This window comes from Melanostigma gelatinosum (genome assembly GCF_949748355.1).
Source record: "Melanostigma gelatinosum genome assembly, chromosome: 13".
In the NCBI taxonomy this organism is placed as follows: Eukaryota; Metazoa; Chordata; class Actinopteri; order Perciformes; family Zoarcidae; genus Melanostigma; species Melanostigma gelatinosum.
Window position 1 is genome coordinate 2,652,863 of NC_136646.1, and position 20,886 is coordinate 2,673,748.

The 20,886-nt window shown below is 43.2% G+C and overlaps 2 protein-coding genes across 3 annotated transcripts in view; both read right to left on the reverse strand.

Annotated features, from left to right (window-relative positions):
• Positions 1 to 1,212: 1,212 nt before the first annotated feature.
• On the reverse strand, positions 1,213 to 7,137 carry LOC306787338 (von Willebrand factor C domain-containing protein 2-like; the record flags this gene model as incomplete). Its single annotated transcript, XM_079282456.1, has 2 exons — positions 1,213 to 1,254; positions 6,730 to 7,137. The coding sequence occupies 2 exons, from the start codon at positions 7,135 to 7,137 to the stop codon at positions 1,213 to 1,215; spliced, it is 450 nt and encodes a 149-aa protein (XP_079138582.1).
• Positions 7,138 to 8,049: 912 nt separating this feature from the next.
• Positions 8,050 to 20,886, reverse strand: part of smarce1 (SWI/SNF related BAF chromatin remodeling complex subunit E1) — an 18,317-nt gene continuing 5,480 nt past the window's right edge. The window contains exons 5-11 of one of the 2 annotated variants that reach the window (XM_079281970.1): positions 18,332 to 18,412; positions 17,527 to 17,658; positions 16,290 to 16,461; positions 15,399 to 15,571; positions 15,146 to 15,247; positions 13,445 to 13,730; positions 8,050 to 9,800 (exon numbers count right to left, since the gene is read on the reverse strand). In XM_079281970.1, coding sequence (XP_079138096.1) covers positions 9,439 to 9,800; positions 13,445 to 13,730; positions 15,146 to 15,247; positions 15,399 to 15,571; positions 16,290 to 16,461; positions 17,527 to 17,658; positions 18,332 to 18,412 — 1,308 coding nt within the window. In that variant the 3' untranslated portion in view covers positions 8,050 to 9,438. Of the gene's footprint in view, positions 9,801 to 13,444; positions 13,731 to 15,145; positions 15,248 to 15,398; positions 15,572 to 16,289; positions 16,462 to 17,526; positions 17,659 to 18,319; positions 18,413 to 20,886 lie in introns of both variants that reach the window. The other variant, XM_079281969.1, reaches the window with a different exon arrangement.

Genomic DNA, 20,886 nt, shown 5'->3' on the forward strand with positions numbered 1-20,886 from the left:
GGGCGGATCCAGACTCCATTGTATCTCTACATGTTACAATCTTCGTCTTGGGATGAACCGGGTATCACTCTGACGCTAGTTCTGATACAGGTGGTTTTCAATCCGCCACTAAACACTCCACTACATCTCAGGATGTTCTACATTTGTCTGACAGGTTTTGTAAACTTCTCAGACTGTAGAGGCTGATGAAATACAAATTATGTTGATGTAGTTGTTCAATACAATAATTAAAAATGTGTTAAAGTTAAGTTGCTCAGATTGGTTTAAATTCACTCCATCATTCTATTCCAGACAATGTGTTTGATAGTCAAACCTCTTGTGACAAACAGCTCAAAGAAACTCTTTGATCTTAATTGATTAAAACATGATGTGATCATATTTAATCATACTGTTGTGTTTACAGAAGAGATATAATATAGTTGTATATAATATGAGCAACAATTTGGACCTGCTCAAAGATCTGGAGCCAAGATTAGGGACCACTGTGTGTATATTAACTGTTAAATCACTGACAAGTAATAAGTGGATGAAAAAGTATTCAGATCCTTCACTGCAGTAAACGTACTAATACCATACTGATGAAACAATAATCAACTACGAGTAAAATACCTGCATTTAAAACCTTCGTCAATGTTATTATCAGCAAAATCTACTTTAAGTGCAGAAAGTAAAAGTACCCGTGCAGTAAAATGTACATTATTTGCCCCTGACCTGCAATCTGAAAATCTCCCCCGAGCGTCTGTGTCAGAGTGATATCCGGTCTATCCCAAGACGAGGAGTGTAACCAATTAGATGTAGAGATACAATCAGGGACGTGCGGTCAGGGGAGGGAGAGCCTCACCTGTCATCATGAAAAGTAAAAAACAAATAATGATAAAATAAAATAAAAATTAATATTCATCTACTGATCTGTGCTATAAATGTAATTTCTGTATGATTCCCATCATTTCAAGCATTTTTGTAATCAAAATCGCTGAATTTGCGCATTTCCTGTTCAAACGCAGGAGACGCAAGGTGAGGCAACGACGAGATGTGACTCACCTCAGATTGCGCAATGCCTAACAAACTGGGCGTGTGGCTTTTGCTTTCTTATTGTTTGTCACCAGTGTAATATTGTGTTGTCCCTTGTATTATATGTCCTTTCTTTCCATAGAATAGGTCATGAGGAGGTGGTCTCAGGAGGCTAATGACACCCTGCAGGACTGCTTTGAGTCAACGGATTGGGGTGTGGACAGGGATGAAGCAGATCACCGGCTTCAAGGTTGGAGGGAGACAACCAGGGGGCTCCCTGGAGAGGGCCAACGAGCTAAACTGTCACTTCAACAGAGTGGTCTCGTGTGACGTCACAGTTTAGCTGTCGGCCATGCTGGAGTACACACAAAGCCACTGGCATGCACGGCTGAGTCGCATAACCTATCGGTGGTGAACTTTTGTGCTGTCTTTGGTTGTGGCAGCAGAGCTGATAGACAAGAAATCATTCTTTCGTTTGCCAGCGGTCATTACACATCAAGGAAATGACACGAAGGAGCTATCCAAGCGACGTTGCGAGAAATGGCTGTCACGCATCTCTCGAGATATAAAGGAATGGAATTTGGCGTACACTAGAGTATGTGCGGATCACTTTATAAGTGTTCAGTGATTTTATTTACTAATTCGTTTGTGAACAGTATTTAATGAAGGAAATATAAATTAAACCGATAAGACTACTTCGGTAAACTTGTATTTCAATGTTTATTACAAACTGTTTCAGGTAAACCCTCTACTCTCCAAGATGCCGATAATCCAGACTGGTCTCCGTCTCTAAAACTTGGACATGAGAAGGTTACCGAAGCTTCATCGGCCCGTGACAGCAGTCGGTGCCAGAGACGTGTCGAGCGTGTACAACGGGCGAAACACAGAGATGCAGCCTCAGCATTGCTTGATATGAGTTTAACGTCAGATCATATATATATATATATATATATACACACATATATATGTATATATGTATATATATGTATATATATACATATATATATATATACATATATATATATATATATATATATATATATATATATATATGTATATATATATATATATATACATATATATATATATATATGTATATATATATATATATATATATGTGTGTATATATATATATATATATATATGTGTGTGTGGGAGGATGAAGTTAGGGGTTAGTTTGAAGTTAATTCCTACACACACGCACACAATAACGTGCATGTACAATGTAAACAAACACACGTGTCTGTTTGCACTGAGTAAACATTGAATATTGCTAAATATCTGACCAGATCTGTATATATTTACTCTTCCAATGACGAGATGAGAATTGTCGACGACCGTTGCTTTGACGTCTCGGACCCATCCACTGACAAACTGATTATAAGCGTCGAGCCCTTTGTAGCACTCCAACTCGTCTTTTGTGTAAGGACTGGGGGTGTTCACGAGATACGTGTAGATGTTGGTGTAGTTTACCGATGGAAGATAAGTAGGATCGGCACTGAAACCATCTGCACTCATCGTATAGGGATCCAAGTTACCAATAACCTTCAATTTGGCAAGGTAGCGAACCTTTGATGCACTATCCAGTGATTCAAAGTATGGTATTTTCGCCGCACTTCCTTGTTTACTTGCCGCCATGTAGGATCTGTATGTACTCCAACATGGCGGACAGACCTCGTAACTAAGGAGATCGTGACGTCAGCGAGACCACTCTATAGGTTTAGCTCACAGCCCTCATCTGTCTCCTCCACACACCACACCTCCCAAACACCTCCCCCTCTGTCCCCCCTGGTGAGCTGCATGGACTCAGAGCCCTCCACTTCTAAGGGCTCTGCCACCACCGAGACTATGACCCCCCTCCCCCCCTCTCTGTGACGACTGGCCAGGTGAGAAGACAGCTGGAGAGACTCCACCAAGGCAAGGCTGCTGGACCTGATGGCATCAGCCCCAGGGTCCTGAAGACCTGCGCCATCCAGCTGTCTAATGTCCTTCAACACCTCTTCAACCTGAGCCTGAAGCAGGAGGAAGTCCCGGTGCTGTGGAAGACGTCGTGCCTGGTTCCTGTACCGAAGAAGACGACACCATCTGGCCTCAATGACTCAGCGACCAGTTGCCCTCACATCTCATGTGATGAAGGTGCTGGAGAGGCTGGTCTTGGCCCACCTCCGGCAGCAGGTGAAATCCTCACTGGACCCTCTGCAATTTGCATACCAGCCTCGTGTGGGGGTGGACGACGCCATCATCTACCTGCTGCAACGAGCTCAGTCGCACCTGGACGGATCCGGTGGCTCTGTGAGAATCACTTTCTTTGATTTCTTCAGTGCATTCAACACCATCCAACCAGTGCTGCTGAGTGAGAAGCTGCGGGTGGTGGGGGTGAATGTGTCCACCGTCTCCTGGATCACTGACTACCTCACAGCAGACCACAGTTTGTCCCACTGGGCCGTGTGCTGTCTGATACGGTGGTCAGTGATGTTGGAGCCCCACAGGGAACTGTTCTGTCTCCCTTCCTGTTCACCTTGTACACCACTGACTTCCAGTAAAACTCTGTGTCATGCCATCTGCAGAAGTTCTCTGATGACTCTGCAGTGGTCGGGTGTATAAGGGACGGACGGGAGGAGGAGTACAGGGCAGTAGTGGAGGACTTTGTGGAGTGGGCCGGTAGAAATCACCTGCGTCTAAACGTGGCCAAGACCAGAGAGATGATGGTCGACTTCAGGAGGAAGACGACGTCTCCACAACCGCTGAGAGTTCTGGGAGAGGATGTGGACATGGTGGAGGAGTACAAGTACCTGGGTGTCTCCATCGACAGCAGACTGAACTGGAAGAACAACATCAACGCTGTGTACAAGAAGGGGAGGAGTCGACTCTTTTTCTTGAGGAAACTTCGATCCTTCAACGTGTGCAGCAGGATGTTGGAGATGTTCTACCAGTCTGTTGTGGCCAGTGCACTGTACTTCGCCGTAGTCTGCTGGGGGAGCAGCATTGGAGCCGGAGACACCAACAGACTTAACAAACTGGTTAAGAAGGCCGGCTCCATCATTGGCTGCAAACAAGACAATCTGGAAGAGGTGGTGGAGAGGACACTGAAGAAACTATTATCCATATTGGATAACCCGGATCACCCTCTCCACCACCTCCTGCAGGGACAGAGGAGCACTTTCTCCAACAGACTGATGCAGCTCCGCTGTCACGAGGACAGATACAGGAGAACATTCCTGCCCACTGCCATATCACTGTATAATAAATCACCTCTGGCCAAGTCAAACACAAGACTGTGACACTGATACACTGTTGTTACTGCTGTTGGTGATCTAGTGCCGTACTGTTTTGTTTATTTTTATTTTTTATTTTTCCTACTTAGTTAACTTAATACAATTCTATTCTGTGTATATTCTGTGCATTTTTATTACTTTGTTTTCTTAAATTTAATAGGTCCTGCTCTGTTATTTTATTATATTGTATATAGTGTGCATTTTCCATACCCAATATTTTATTTTATTGTGTAACCCTGTTTGCTGCTGCCACAGACAAATTTCCCCTTGGGGATGAATAAAGTACTTTTCTATTATATTATATTCTATTCTATGTATTTCACGTATGTGTAGAACACAGTTAGTCTTGCTGATCTGACAGAAACCGCTGTGAAATAGCATACAGTACCTCTGCCTCAATGAAGGGGGCGTAAGAGCCCACTGGTCGGGTTTATGCTTGTGCTGAGCACGCTCTTCTTCTACACTTCTCTTCTTCGTCGTTTATTTAGCTTTGACCGCAATAATGGAAGAATATATAGCTAAGCTTAAACATTTATCAAAATTGGACTTTCAATCGAAACGTGAACTGATAAATGATGGGAGACCAATACCGGAGGGAAATGGTTTGCTTCAAACGACGGGACAGAAGATGACTCGCTCTTTTCAAACGGAGTGGTACGATCGAAAAGACTGGCTGTGTGGCTGTGCTACAAGAAACCGCCTTTACTGCTTTCCCTGTCTTCTGTTCTCAACGTGACAATGTCTGGACTAAATCAGGATTTTGTGACTTGAAAAATCAACCAAGAAGCCTCAGCCTTTTTGACGCGCGTCGAGATTACATACAAAGTCTATGCACAGACGCGATGAGACTGGCGCGGCGCGATTTTGCGATGGCACGGCGCGTTGGACGCGTTATTGCAGTGCGGTGGACGCGTTGGACGCGGTGGACGCCGCAAAATCGCCAACGCGCGAGTTGAAATTTTTCAACTTCAGCGACATAATCGCGTGACGCTGTGGCGCGATAGCCTATCAGCGTTGAGTTGCTCCCCCTGTCATCACTGGCTTCCTGCCGTTGTTGAATCAGGAAATAAATCCTGTAGCCGTCTGTGTTCACCCAGAGCTCTACGATACCTCATATCAACAGAGACCGGACCAAACTATGTGTATACATGTGTGTGTGTAAACCATACGGTACAAACAATGAATAGACGCTGCCGTATTTACGTCTACGTGACGTTATTGAGTGCTGGTGGAGCTGCTACGATGTTAGCATAGCCTAGCACCGATCCATCAGAGCTCCATTGAGAAGACCAGTAACCTACAAATCGGCATCATTACGTAGTTATTTCGGAGTCCCTTTTTGTCGGAGAAGACAAGTACAAATCAGCATCATTACGTAGTTATTTCGGAGTCCCTTTTTGCCGGTTTATTGCCGTTGAATCACAGCCAAATCAGTTTATTTTGTGTTCCTACAGCTGTAGTAAACAGCGACCGGTGGCTTGCTAGACAGTGAATACAGCTCGATACAATCCACGGAGCTCCTCTGAACAATATTATGAACCAGACATGACGGCATTTGGCATTCCGACGTTTGAGTGACTTCCACAACACGTACAAAGCAGGAATTGTCCTTATTCCTTTCACGGTTGACAGTGGAAAGAAATGGCGGCCAGGTGAACGGCTTCCAGTCGATAAACCACGCCCCCTCTCCGGCGCTACGAGATTTTGCGGCGTTTGGTGTGAACACGACCGGCGGCGCGTTGGACGCGATTGTGCAGTGCGTCAAAAAATCAACGCGACCGGTGTGAACGCCGCATAAGACCTGAATGACTGTATGAGAGAGACACACAGAGAGAGAGGAGTGTATGTGCGCGTGTGTCTGTGAGTCTGTGTGTTTATCAACATCACTAATTGGCTCAATCGTGAACACCTGTGTGCCTGAAGCCATTTGAAAATATTCTCCATAGAGATCCTATTGAAAAAATAAAAAGCTTAATAATTCAAAAAGTTTAAAGGTTAGAAATATAAAAAGTCATAGCACACCTCTGGTGAAAGAGCTGAACATTTTAATAGTTGAACGGTTCAAGGAGGAGAAGAGGGGCACGGAAGAAATAGAAGAAGTTGAATAAAGAAACAGGATAACAATAGTTGGAATGCTTAACAGCATTCCAACAATAAAGAAACAGGATAACAATAGTTGGAATGCTTAACAGCATTCCAACAAATAGCCCACACAACTAATGTAACACTTCCAGTGGAGCCATTTTGCACAATGAGCACACCACTTTAACTGTTGACACTTAAAATACAATTTACTACAAATACTTGAAATTTTACTTAAATACGATTTTGAATGCAGGACGTGCTACTTTTGCAAATGTACTTCTTCAGTACTTCTTTAGACTTTACTTATGTGATGAGGGATTGGGGGGGGGGGGGGGGGGGGGGGTCGGATCTTTCTCACCCTGAACTCCTCAAGGGGTCGGTACGTTTTTCCCCCGTAGACGCAGACCCTGGCCATAGCCTCGCACACCGGACAGCATGCTTTATATCTCATCCGCTTGCACCGGGGGTGGATGCTGGGACACTTAGGTTGGACGCACACAGGGCCGTCCACGGTGCACGTGCACGGACACGCGGTGGGGATCGGGTAATACACTTCTCCGATTCCGTAAACAAACCCGTGGTCGTCGATGCACCACTTCCCCCGGTAGTCCCCGAAGTCGTAATCCAAGTCGGTTTTGGAAGAGTACTCCGCAGCCACCGCGAGCTCCGCGACGCGCCTGGGACCGGGCGTCAGGAGCAGCGGCAGGACGAGCGCGCGGTGCGGCTGGCTCATGGTGAACAGGTTACCCTCACCGACACTAACCATCTGCGTGTCTGTGAGATTCTCCCACCATCAGGGGCGCCGGTGACGCCGATACACGCGCGTCAGTCCGGAGTGTCACTGACATGCTGCCCAGGAGTTCATTCATTCACATGGCAAGAAAAACAAGCGCACCTTCAAAGCTGTGACTGTATCAACAGAAAATATTAACAGCAAACTTAGTGAGTTGGTCTTTAATAAAGCTCCGGAAGTTATTTTATGAAACTAACTTAAGTTTAGTTGTAACAAGCAACAAGACACGAAATATTATACATGAAGGTGCTAAACTTCATGTGTTGTATTTTCATCACCCTGAGATTCCGTTTTACTATAAGGGGATCTCAGGGTGATGGTGATGTTATTATAGAGAAGTGAGACAGGACAGAGAGATGCATAGCAACAATATAATACAAATATAAATATGACTAATAATAGTAGTAGCAGTGGATATAAATGAACCACTAGTATAAATATGTAAATATTTCTAATATTTAGTATAATCATTTCTTGGACTAATCACTACTTCCTGTTGAGTATTTTTTTGCTCAGTAACTTTATTGTCCTGTTAATGAGTCAAGTCAGTGGCAATGCATTCTGTTGCAAGTACTGTTTAAATGACTCGTCAAAGAATAATCCAATACAACTTTCTTTCATATTAATATTGAACAGTTCAAAGCTCAAGGCACTATACTCTAATTTCAAGCGTACAATCATTTCCTTTCAAAATGTATGCTGTAGACCAAATACTAGTGTTAAGATAATACACATACAAAAACCTAAAGATCAGTTTTACAACACTTACTTCTAATATTTCAAATCTAATTTCAGAAATAATGGCCAAATTAGGAGAAAACACCATTTAAAACCGGTCTCAGAAGATCCAGCAATTTCCAGTGGCGCAAAAAGAACACAGCCATAAAAGACTGAGAAATCCTCTTTAATTGGCTAGATGAGTCAGTACAGAAAAGATGCAAAAACAGGCATATTACTAAAAACTGTCCAATTCAAGTAGGAAACGGTACTTTAAATGCACAAATGACTGAGGTTACATGTGGATGAGGGTTGCGTGTGCATTTCCCTGCTTGTGGCGTTAATATGCAGTCTAAAAATAGTCTTTCAAATAAATAGCCTCACCTTTTAGAGGAGCTGATCGAGTATGTCAGCTCTTTCTCCATACATGTGATGAATGTTAACTGTACTCAATGAAAGACATTATATAACAGCTTTTTAAAAAGCACATTTCATTTGTTGTTACGTTTCTTGCACACATCGGGTGTCTGGTCCAATATATGATTTCAAGTAACAGTTTTCCTCAGTCTCAACTCTTTGATTAAGACTGGAGTTGTTTTTCTGATTCTTTCAGGAGTATGGTTTTAATATAGCATGCTGAACTGAGTGCACCAATAATGAAACCGTGCCTTTCTCCATACCGACTTCAGAGCTGGAGACAGTCACAAGGTCGAGTACAGATTTAATACAAAGACTGAATTTCAGTATATTAATGTGAAAGGATCAACTACATCTCTAAAAACACTACCGTAATTAGTAGTAGTTTTGCAGTTCACAAAAACTGCTAACCTAAACAATTCTGAGGTTTTATATTGGAGTGGGGGGTGGGGCACACAAAATGAGCTTCAGACAATCCAGACTCCGAACATGAATGTACACCAAGTTTGGGCTGATTTAAAGGTTAATACATCAAGTGATATTAGAAGAATCTTTCTGAAATTCCAGCCTCTTTAATGTGAGAATGTTACTCTGCAAACTGTAAATGTATGTGAAGAATGTATCAATGTATGTTGAACAAACAGGAGCAGACTGTAATAACAGCGACGTTTAAGTGTCACGTTGGGAGGGGTTACTGCTGACCTTATGAAGGCTGTATGTTATGTTATGCTTTAAAAAATCCATCAAGAGACATGATTATAAAAGAGGAATGGCTTGTACAATGCCTGGCACACACACAGAAACTTGCTCGGGTCTAATTTTGATTCATTCAGTCACATCAACAAAGCAGGCGTGCTGAGATATACATTTTAAAAGAAATGTAAGAGACATCCTAATTTCCCGAACAGGATCTTGCTTGGCCCAGCTGTATGCACTCTTAATGCATGTTAACTATTACTGACCATACTATCAGAGCCTCAACCCTTCAGCACTGCTCATTCACAAGATCTGCTATGATAGAGTCACCATACATGTCTCACTTCATCAACACCTGGTGCTCCACCCAGAAGAGGAATACAGGAGAGCTGCAGCACGTGGAGGCCTTCTATAGTTACCACTGTGTATCTAACAAAGCGAACATTACGCATCATACTGTTGGCTGCTCTGACTGGGGGGTAGTAGTGGTGGCGGTGGTGGAGGGGCTGGTTCTTCTGAGGGAGGGGGAGGCGGAGGTGCTGCAGCCACATCAGGGTTAGCCGCGCTGGGGTTGGCTTTCTGAGCCGCTGGGGTGTCAGGTGTTGCTGCTCCGGCGTTGCTGTCTGAGGAAGGAGGGGGCATGCTGTTCCTGCTGTCATCACTGGGGGTACTGCTGCCTGGAGTGCTGCTCTCCCTGGGTGGCTCAGGGGGAGGGTTTGCTTTATCAGTGGCAGAAGGGACGGGGTCAGATGGAGGAGATGGAGCAGGCTGAGGGTCTGACGGTGGCTCTGCAGGGGCCACCTCATCTGGGGAGAGATTGAGAGATCAAAGCTTAAAATTGTTCAGCAAATTTGGCATTGCGGGCGAGTACCACACTCTCAACTGGACTTCCTCACAGACACACACTGTCAGTTCCTGAAATCAGCATCACAGAGAATCTGAAAGCTCAAAAACAGCTGAAGGAAACTCAAGGGGGCAAAATTCCTTTGTCAACCTGTACAGAGGAGCAATAGAAAGCATGGTAACCATGGGTTGTGCACGGCCCAGGGCGGTAGGGATCTGTAGCGGGTGATTAAAGCCGACCAGAACATCATTGGTATTCATCTACCGAACGTCAGTAATATCAGTGAGGTGAGGTGCCCTCACAGAGCCCAAATGATACTAAAAGGCAATGCCCACCCTGCTGTCTGGCAAGCAATACAAAAGTATGCTTAGGGCCTCAGGTGCTTCCACTCTGCCTGACGACCCTCTGCCACACCCACCTTCACACCTGTAAGGAAGGCAGCCAAACGAACAGGCAGAGAGGGTCGTCACACCCCCCCACCCCCCATTAGACGGGTGTCCCCCAGGAACACCACAACAGCAACCAAACAAACCAGAAGACAAACGGCTACCTTCCAACTCCTCAACTGTGCTGCTGGCAAATGGCCGAACAACCCTTCCAACCATCCTTGAACACAGACACTGGACCCAGGACAGTGTGGCCCAACCCTAGGTCATTTGGGCTAAACCATGAACTTTCCTGTACAACTTCCCGTGCAGTTATCAGTAACCACAGTAGCCCATCTTCCCAGTCTCCATCTAGCTCAGTGCAATATGACCACAAAAAAGACTTTAGTCCTTGGTGAAACCGCTCCAAAGAGCCCCGACTCCGTGCGTGATAAACAGACGACTGGTCATGTCTGATACCTCGCAGTTTTAACACTTGGGCCATCAGGTAAGAAGAAAAATGTGATCCCTGGTCACTTTGTACGACTCTAGGGATGCCAAACACAGTTATGAATTGCCTCAGGGCCTTAACCACAGATTTTGCAGTTATTGTTCGCAAGGATACGCTGCTGGGTACCTGGTGCTTTGACACATAACAGTCAGCAAATACTGGCTACGAGACTTCACACGGGGCAACGGCCCCACACAATCAATGATTAGAAACTCAAACGGCTGACTGATAGCTCGCAAACTCCATATGAGACTGGTTGAACCTTTTTTCCAACATCCTAAACCGCTGGCGATATGCTTCAGGGACCAACGCGTATGCCTTCAGAACAGCATCCTTGACTGATTAGATCAGTTAGATCATTATCTAAAGCTGCTTATGCCTCCTAAGCTTTTCCTGACAACACACACTGCAACAGCAAGTCAGACCAATTTCTTGCCTCTGCAATCCGTGAGTGAGAGAAAAACACATCCGGATCCTTCTCGTTAAACTTAGGCAAGAGATGCAAATTACGCACAATATCGCGAGAACGCGATGATGGACCATTTTCCGTGTGCAAAACATCTCCAGAAAGCTTACCCTCTCTGACTAAGCCCAACTTCGCATTCTGCAATGCTATCTTTTCCTGTTCTATTTTGTACCGCAACCGCTCAATTTCCATTTGTTTATCCACTTCCATTCTTTGTTTCTCCTTCCCATGAGAAAACTAACAAAAGCAGTTATTTTTGCTGCTCAAAGGTAAGGTTCCCTGATGGACCTAAAAATGCCGGTGCTGCTATTGGCTGACCCAGTCCCTCTTGTTTAGCAACCAGCACCCCTCTCTCAACCAACCGCATTTTAACCATAGCCTTTACATTCCCCTTAAGCCGTTTATCCCCAACACCACTTAGATCAATATCATACTCTTCTACAATCTTGAAGAGCTGATCTCTAGAGCAACGACCCAGAACCTCCTCGCATGGAGCATCAACAAAGTCCTCTACCCCTGCCATAAAATCATATAGTTTTTAACGTACGGGTACCACGGTACCTTTTTAATATCGATACACCGTGCAACATTAGTTCCATGCTTTACCTATATTCCCCTGGGTCCTAAGTCCCTCCATAGCTTCATATCACCCTCTATGTACCAACGTACATTTATAACAAATACCACATATTACAGCAATCAGCGTTGCATATGTGTCTGACCAAAACACCAAAAAAGCAAAAAAGAAATGATTCATTTAAATTATTTTTTTTAGAGTTTTTAAAGTCATTTAGTTTGGAATATGTATAATAAGCATGTCATTTAGTTATCGCTACTGAGAATTTAACAAACATAAAAAACATGACTTAGATAGGTTTTGCAGGTTTCAAGAAGTATATTTCAAATTGCATCTATTACACACATGAAGATAAAGTTGTGAACACCGGCTGAATATCTATTATCAGAATCATTATAACTGTATTTTAATTGCTACTGTGTAAAGGGAATACTGCTGTTAAAAATGACCTTATTTGTTTAAAGCAGGGGTGCCCAATACGTTGATCGCGGAGGTAGATCGCATGCCATTCAAAAAAAATTAGATGTCCTCATGGCATTTGCCACTTGATTTTCTAACACACGGGTCACCACATATGCGCCGTCAACCGCAAAACTCCGGCGAGCTAATTAGTTAGCCTTCCAATTTATTTATACTGAAGAAGCTAAAGCTGTAGCGCCATGATTTGGGAAACTTCCAAAACCTCGCATCAGAACTGGAGACTCAACGGAAGGCGTGTGCGTAACTCGACAGCGCGCGCTACACAGAGCAGGTTGACAAGCGTCTGTCAGAGTTTGACAAACGCTTTCGAGACTTTGCTTTACTCGAGCCAGTTGCTACACTTATGTGCTGCACATTTCGGGAAGATATTGAGGTTGATTCACTCGCATCAACGCTGTTTCACCTGAACTCGTCTGGAGTGGAGGATGAGATGCTGACACTGCAAGCTGACATTCAGCTGAAGTCCAGGGCTCATGGACAGTTTTCTCACAGAGGAAAAGTCCCCAAACATGAGGACATGTGATGCCTTTCTGACTGCATTATTCGGCTCTACTCATTTATGTGAGTCAGCCTTTTCCCACATGAAGAACATTACGTCCAAACACCGTTCCACCATGACTGATGATCATTTGAAGTCTGCTTGAGGCGGCTACCAGCAGCTACTGTCCGGACTATGCAACTCTGGCCAATTCCATTCAGTGCAAGTCATCAGAGTAAGGTAATGACCAAAAATGTACAGAATTGCATTGTGCCATAAGGGTTCATGCAGTTATGCAAGGGACGCCAACATATATTGTAAATATAAAGTATACTCAGTGTATATATATATATATATATATATATATATATATATATATAAAACACACACACACACACGCACACGCACACACACACGCACACACACACACACACACACGCCATTTTTAATGTAGGTAGATCATTTTGACATGGTCATTTTAAAAGTAGCTCGCAAGACGAAAAAGTGTGGGCACCCCTGGTTTAAAGTGTTTGCAAAACAAATGTAATTGCACTTTTGTTCATATAGCAGTACTTTCAAGATAAAAGTGCACAATACATTACTTTTTACCTCATTATTGAACTTTGCGCATAACAATGCGATTAATTGCAGACAATCATGCGATGAAAAATGTTAATCGTTGCCCAGGACTCACTTTAAAACACAAGAAAATGACAACACTGTAGGTACCTGTCTCCATTGGTGTGGGCTTGTCCTCCTCCTTGGTCCCTGAGTTGGGGTTAGCTGTGCTGCTAGCATTGGCGCTGCTCTGCTCTGCAGCTTTGTTTCCAGCTGCCTCCTGTTGCTGCTGCTGTTGTTGCTGCTGCTGCTGCTGCTGTGCCTGTTGAGCAGCTTTCTCTGCCTGCTCTGCTGCCTCTCGCTCTCTCTCCTCCGCCCGGCGCCTGGCCGCCTCTTCAGCAGCAGCCATCTCTGCTGCTAGCTTCTCCATGTCCACCTCAACCTTCTGACTGCAAAGCTGGAAACAGAGGGAACACTCGTGAAACAATAGCTTCTACAAAACACAATAGTACAAATTGACCGAAAGATGTCACCAGATTGAATGCAAAGACACAAAGTTAAATAAATAAACAAAGGTGAAAACATGCTTCAGTATGAACGCTCATTTTGTCTACAAATCAGAATGTGCATGATTATGAGCAATCATCTTTTTTAAGTTTCAGGTTCACATTTAGTTCTTCTACACATTCTAGATCAGGGGTGGGCAAACTTTTTGGCTCGGGGGCTACATTGAGTTTTAAAATTTGACAGACGGGCCGGGCCAGTAGCAGATGAATAGAGTGTTTGTGTGAAAAGTAAAAGCCATGACCTAAAAAGTAACTTGCATTTAATTTCAGTGGGAACAGTGATGTTGGTCACCCTTTTTAACCAGTACGTCAACGTTTGGTGTCAGTTTGGTTGTGGCAATTCTCAGAACAGATCTGAGGTGTTCATTAGTTAACTGGGATCTTACACGGTATTTCTTTGTCGCATTAATGCATATTTTATCATGCACCTACTTATTAAGCAGTCATTTTTGACAGTGTTTTTAGTGTAAAGGTTAATAACTGTGGTCTTTTTGGCAGTTTGATTCTTTGACCGGATCATACAAATATTTGACTGTCACATCTAACATTATCATTCTGCTCTGTCACGTCTTTCCTTGTCTCCCCCCCCCGTGTCACGGTGTGGGTACATCTCACTGGCGTCAGGAAATGTATCAGAATACCATTATTTTATTGGCTAAACGTGACGTGACCGACCAAAGCATTGGTCGGTGTTTTTCTTGCACCGCTGAAGAAGTGCCGTAAATGCTGGAAAGGAGCGTGAATAACTCCGCTGCATAAAACAAAGGCACACAGCCCACTGAAAACGGGTCCGTGACGAACCACCAGTTGACAATCACTGGTCTGCAGGATCGTGACGAGTTGGTGTTACAAATTGTTTATGTGTCACAGACTGTTGTGTGCTGTTGTGTTCTTTTCTGTTAAAGAGCATTAGTTGTGAGTTGTTAATTGTTGTGTTATAACGTTATGACCATGACTAGGGTTCCCTCTCAATACATATAAGAGAACTAGCGCTGACTGCTGTGCAATAGCGGCAAAGAACACATTTAGCTGCCTGTTGAAAGCAGACAGCAGTTGTGTCGGCTATGCACCGGTATAGACCGGTGTGTGAAGAATTCATATCATACGAGAAATTAAAACCGGTATAGTGCCCAGCCCTAGTCTTTATTATAGTTTGGACAATTTTGTACCAATGTTTGACGGATTAAAAAGCCCAACGGGCCGTAGTTTGCCCATGCCTGTTCTAGATGGATGTTTAGCCTTCTAGAATAAAACTTCATCCTTGGTTCTCACTCAGCTGCCTCAAGGTATAAAAGTCCTGCTGTACCCGCTTGAGCTCAGTGTTGAATGAGTCAGTGGTCTCCAGGAAGCGTCTTTTCTTGTCTTGGTGGCGATCCTCAATCTGCAGAAGTTCTGCCTCCAGCTTCCTCTGAAACACACAGATGAAATACACGCGAGTGTCTCTGAGGTGCGTTCGTACCTGCCGTGTGCATGTGATTACATTCTCCCAACATGTTTTCAGAAATAAAAAAGCTACTGAGCTCCTCTCATCTCGCATAGAGTGTGTCAGTCCAACCTACCTGGTGCACCATGAGAGACTGGACCTGCCTCTTGAGGACCTGCATGCGGGCTGTCGTGACCACCGAGCGGACGTCAGGCACCACGATCTCACTGAGGATGTCACTGATGAGCCGGTGGTTCCTCTGGAAGCGAGCGGCTGCTGTGTGCTTCACTGAAAAACCATCATCGTAGTCTGGACGGAGGAAAAATACGACACTTAACAGTCCACCACCAGGAGAGAGGAGGGGAGCAGGTTAGCAGCTCACATTTACACGTGCTCTGCAGATGTCCACCCCAAAATCACCTTCAAAACGTTTCTGTTTGAAGTGCAAAGAAATTTTATTTTAAATATGAGCTTTAAAATATAGCTTTCTGGTGTACTCTGAGAATAAAATTAAGTGATAAGACAATATTTACTTTAAGCAAAAATCTAATTTATTATTCAGTTATTAATCAGTATTTCAGCTCTAGTTGACAAAGCTGGCTTCTTCTTTTTTTCCAATCAATATTATTATTGTTAACCTTTATTTAGATAAAATTTATTGAGACCCAGCAAGTATAATGTAACGTAACTCAAACTTTAACGGAGGGAAATGAAGACGCTGTAGACATCTTAACGCTGATTGGCCAAGACTCGACACGTCACATGAAAGATGTTTTATTGCGAAGATCACTATATAGCCTTTCTCCTGGTCTCACTCCAATCTGAGAAACGCTGGCTGGCCAGTTGACCCCCCCCCCCCCCCCCCAAAAAACACACACTACGGATCTACACGATTCACATGGAAGATATATTTTGATTCAAAACGGCAGATTTCGCCGAAAAGCGACAAGTTTCCAGGTTTGATTAAACATCTTTAATACCTTGATGGATGCACTTTAGAAATCAAACATTCATAACTCAAACTTACCATCCGGGTCTTCAGCAGGCTGAATGCTCATGTATGGCTCTCCTTTGTCCATGCGGCTCTGCCTCTGTCTGCTCTCCTCCTCCATTGCGGCCTCGGCCCGGTTCTTAGCGTTGACGTAGGCCAGGTAGGCTGGTGAGTTGTGGTAGGCCTTCAAAGAGTCGTTATACTCAATCTGAGAGGAGAGAGAGAAAATAATAAGCTGAACAAAATAATACAACAACCTATCTGATCCAGATCGTTTCTGTTACAAGCCATTAACTATTGTTGAGGGATTTGTTTTTGTGTATTTTTAATGTTGGGTTAATTAAAGTGGCATTCCACCCAAAATCAATTTTTTGAGCATCAAAGACTCATCCCATAGTCATGTTTGAAGCTTTTTTTTTACAATGCCCTGTTCGTCATACATGAACAATCAAGTAAGCCTAAATTGGATTATTCAAGATTTGACACGTGCATATGTGACAGACTACACAATGATATTCCTTAAAAAAAGTTTGCCAATTGTAGAGCACATTTAAGTTAAATAAATAAACCTTAAAAATACATTCAAGAAAAAATTGAATTACAGCCTCTTGGTTGTATGCCCTCAGCCAACCAGTCATGTTTTAATTTATATCAATGTATATCCAAAATTTCATCATGTCACCATTTTATCCTATTATACATTGTCATAATTAGCATATTAATTCTTGATTTATAGCCAAACACATGTTTGGGAGCTAACAGTGAGCTTTGACCACCAAAGTCTAATCAGTTTAACCTCTAGTGCAAGTGGATGTTATGTTCCACACGTTCACAAAAACATAATGCCTATGTTGCAAAGCTCTTAAGGCAATCACTTTACCTTTGTCTTTAGTAAACATCATTTTTATTAAATGTAAGAAAAAAACAGGGCTGTGATCCATCACTAGATGAAACTATTCTACTACTATCTAAATATGTTAAAAATAGATTGGCTAAATAATTCAATGGCAACTGTGATCGCTTTGATGGTCAAGAAAAAAAACCAGCAAATTTCTGGTTACCGCTTTTAGATGTTTCAATTGCTCTCAAGTTGATTGGCTTAAGCTGAATTTAAAAAGAGCCATATCTTTGTGTTTGTGTACTTGTGTCAGAATTAGCTTAGACTTATGGACAACCGAACTGTGCAAAGCCTACACAAAATATACTGCAAAGTACACTCAGGACTGTGCAGACCTGAACCGTAGCCGTAATGATGACACTTCTGGCAGCTCACCTTCTCAGCTTCGTACTCGTTCAGGTAATCTTGTTTCTCCTCATCAGTCAGGTCTCTCCACATCCCTCCGATAATCTTTCCAATCTCCCACAGCTTCAGGTCCGGGTTGGATGCCTTAACTTGGTCCCATACCTTGCATTTGCACACAAACGCAAGATGCAAACACACATGCACCATTGAGAGCATCGCCGCACGCGCACACACACACACACACACACACACACACACACACACACACACACACACACACACACACACAACAGGGAAACTGCAGTTGATGGCAAGTTAGGTTACTATAAGACAGTGAAGGAAATAAAAGAGGAAAAGTGCTGAGGAAGGAAGAAATTGGCTTCAAAATTATTATTTGGTATAAGGTAAAGCATATTTTGTGTTGCAAAAAGATTGGATGGAATGGAATGAAATATATCTAAAGACAGAATCACCAGTTTTACGTGAACATGAATTTGAGTAGATTTTGTCTTTACGCCGTAATCAACGTTAAAATGTCAGCTCTAAAACTAGAGAAGCAGCAAAGCAACAGGCACAAAAGGGGCAAATGAAGGCAGATCATGCTTGCAGAAGGAAACACAAGGAGATGTCATTTCTCTATCGTTGACAAACATGGGAGGCTACTGTAAGCCAACGGGAAAACAGAGTGGAGAGTATCCACTAGGTGGTTGAGGTGGTGGTGAAGGCGTCATGGCTTGGCTGTTTCCCACCCTAAAACCCCTGTAACTTTTCAGGGGATGGGAGGACAAGCAGTAAAAGCAGACACCGTGGATGGGTGTCTTACCTTCCTGCTTACCTTCCGGCTGTACCGCATGTAAGGCATCAGTGGCTTGTCTGGAGGTTTGGGAGGCTTTGGGACGGTGATCCCTGAGGAGGTCTGTGGAGGGAAGACAGACGGAGAGAAAAGGAAGGGCAAAGAAGTGGAGGAGAAGAAAATGAAGGAGGAACAGAAAACGGACAAACGGTTTAGAGAGAGAAGAGAGAAAAGCAAACATCAGCTGATTATGGTCTGTTTATGTTGAAGCTTGTATGAAGGCAAATTAAGAGGCGTTTATGTGAATATGACAATACATAACTCTAAAGTGGTCCTGAATGCTTTCCTAGTTCCTACAGCTGGATACATTTATGATGCATATTGATTGTTTGGCAGCCAACCCTAGCATGTCGAGAAAAACAGTTCAAGATAATCTAACAATTACAAATAGTTGCTATTTAGAGGGTTTGCTGAACGCCAGTCAGCTAGACAACAAGCCTGTGAGCTTTGTGGCTGGAGCAGGAACCAAATCTACTTCCTGTTTGCATTCCCACTGCATCTGAAAAACTGTGCAGACGAGGCAAATGACATCCACCAGACTGGCCAACTGAGGAATGCATGGCAGTACTCCATCCAAGTATATCATCAGTTGTATCAAACAGCTGTGCAAACATTCATAAAGTTATAGATTGTAATAACCAGGAACTACAGGCGATGCTTGAAAATGTCTTACTTTCGGACTAAAATGAGCCAGAAGGTCAAATTCACCTACTTGTAATGAAAACATTGAACTCCATATTTACAATGTGACAGTTGTGCACAAGTCTACGTGTTTTTAAAATTGTAACCACATGTGACAAATCAAATGTTGATTCAGAAACATTTTTAAAACCTCATCTCACTACTAAAAAGCAGCATCGTCTTTCAGGCAGGACAGCAGAGGTTATGTCACAGAGATGTACAAAGAAGTATTGAAGCTAGGGCCATGCTTGCCATAAACCTCAATCCAGACAATGACCAGTCACAGCCTGCACGTCAAGCGCAGAGGTTCCAAAAGCAGCACTTTGTGTCGTGCACGCTCGGAGCACGACTGGCAGAAATAGTTCCATGATAAAAGCACTAATAACATTTCTGAGGGTTTTACAAAGACAATTTGTTTTTCAAATATTTAGAAACAGGAGGTCCTGAAGATCTACATTTGAGTTTCTATTCTGCCAGCCAAATCAAATGAGATATTCAACCGTTGCTTCATTATAATGAATTTAATACTTGAGTTTTCTTTACAGGTCTTGAATAGAGGTAATAAAGTAGGCCATGAATATAAGACGAGTTAACAGCCAATTACAATTTCTCCTCGGCATTGGGGAGAATACTCCAACGAACAGCGCATTGAGCATAGACGCCTTTGTGGGTGCTGTCTATGGAGGCTCGTGCCAAGGTGCCTCACACGGGTATAAACCACGCTTGACAGGGCAACACACAGCAGTCCCATTGAACTATGAAAGCTGGTAACCAGAGTCGCGCATCTCTGCAAGTAGGTACAAAGTGGCTGTCAGGACACCCGCTTGTCCTATTTGCCTTTAGTACCTTACAAGCAAATAAACACGCAAACAGTGGGCGAGCACGTGACTATCGTGAAACGAAACTTAAAATAGCCATCAGAGGCTTAGTCGGAGTAGTAAGAGTTCCAATTGAAAGAAATTATGATTTTCTTTTGCATTTTGCTTGGTGTAGATTTTTTATTTTTTTACCTAGCTTTGTTTTTTTAACACTCAATTGCTGAAGGAGGAGAAACGTATTCGTGAGTTGGGATTTAACCGTGGGATTAATCTCTGTCAACAAAGAAAGGAGGATGGAATTTGTCTTTAAGTGAACAGCATTTGGTAAGTCAACTGCATTTGTTTTTTTACATCCAATATCTGAATGGCCCTTGAGTGTGTAGCAGAATGCGTGTTGCTGTAGGTCTGCTGGGTTGATACCAGTCACATATATGTGACTGGTTCTTGTGAGTTTGTTGTTGTCATTGTGTCATTTAATTATATAGATTTAATTATATAGATTTGGACTATATGCATTGTCCATTAATTACGAAGCATGCCGTCATGCTCGGAGTTATTGTATGTTCAGCTAGTTTAGCGTAGCCTCCAAAGGTGCGGTGCCTCAGCTGTCTTTTCTTTTGGTTTTTTTGTTCCGGGTTCAGAGGTCACAAAGCGTGTCTCCTACGTGAGCGCAGTCCACCGAAAAAATTATATTTCCCACAATTTAAGCTTCTGCATTTTCCAAATGCACTAGTATTAGTCAAACGTGCTGTTCGGTTCGTAAGCCTCGCACCGAACGGTTTAATAAGAATATGTGTATTGTTATGCATGTCATGAGATTAGGTGGTGTTTCAGCTGCAGGACAGCACTGAAGGCCCAGGTATAAAATGCACGGCCCGCCACTGACGCAAACACTCATTCACTGAAAAATAAAAAAACATACAGCTTGATACTTCTGTCCTGTGTTCTGTTTAGGGACACACCAATGACCTTCTAGATATCCTAAAGAGTTTCAAGCGACAAAAAATAGTCAATAGCCAAGAACCACCTATATTTAGC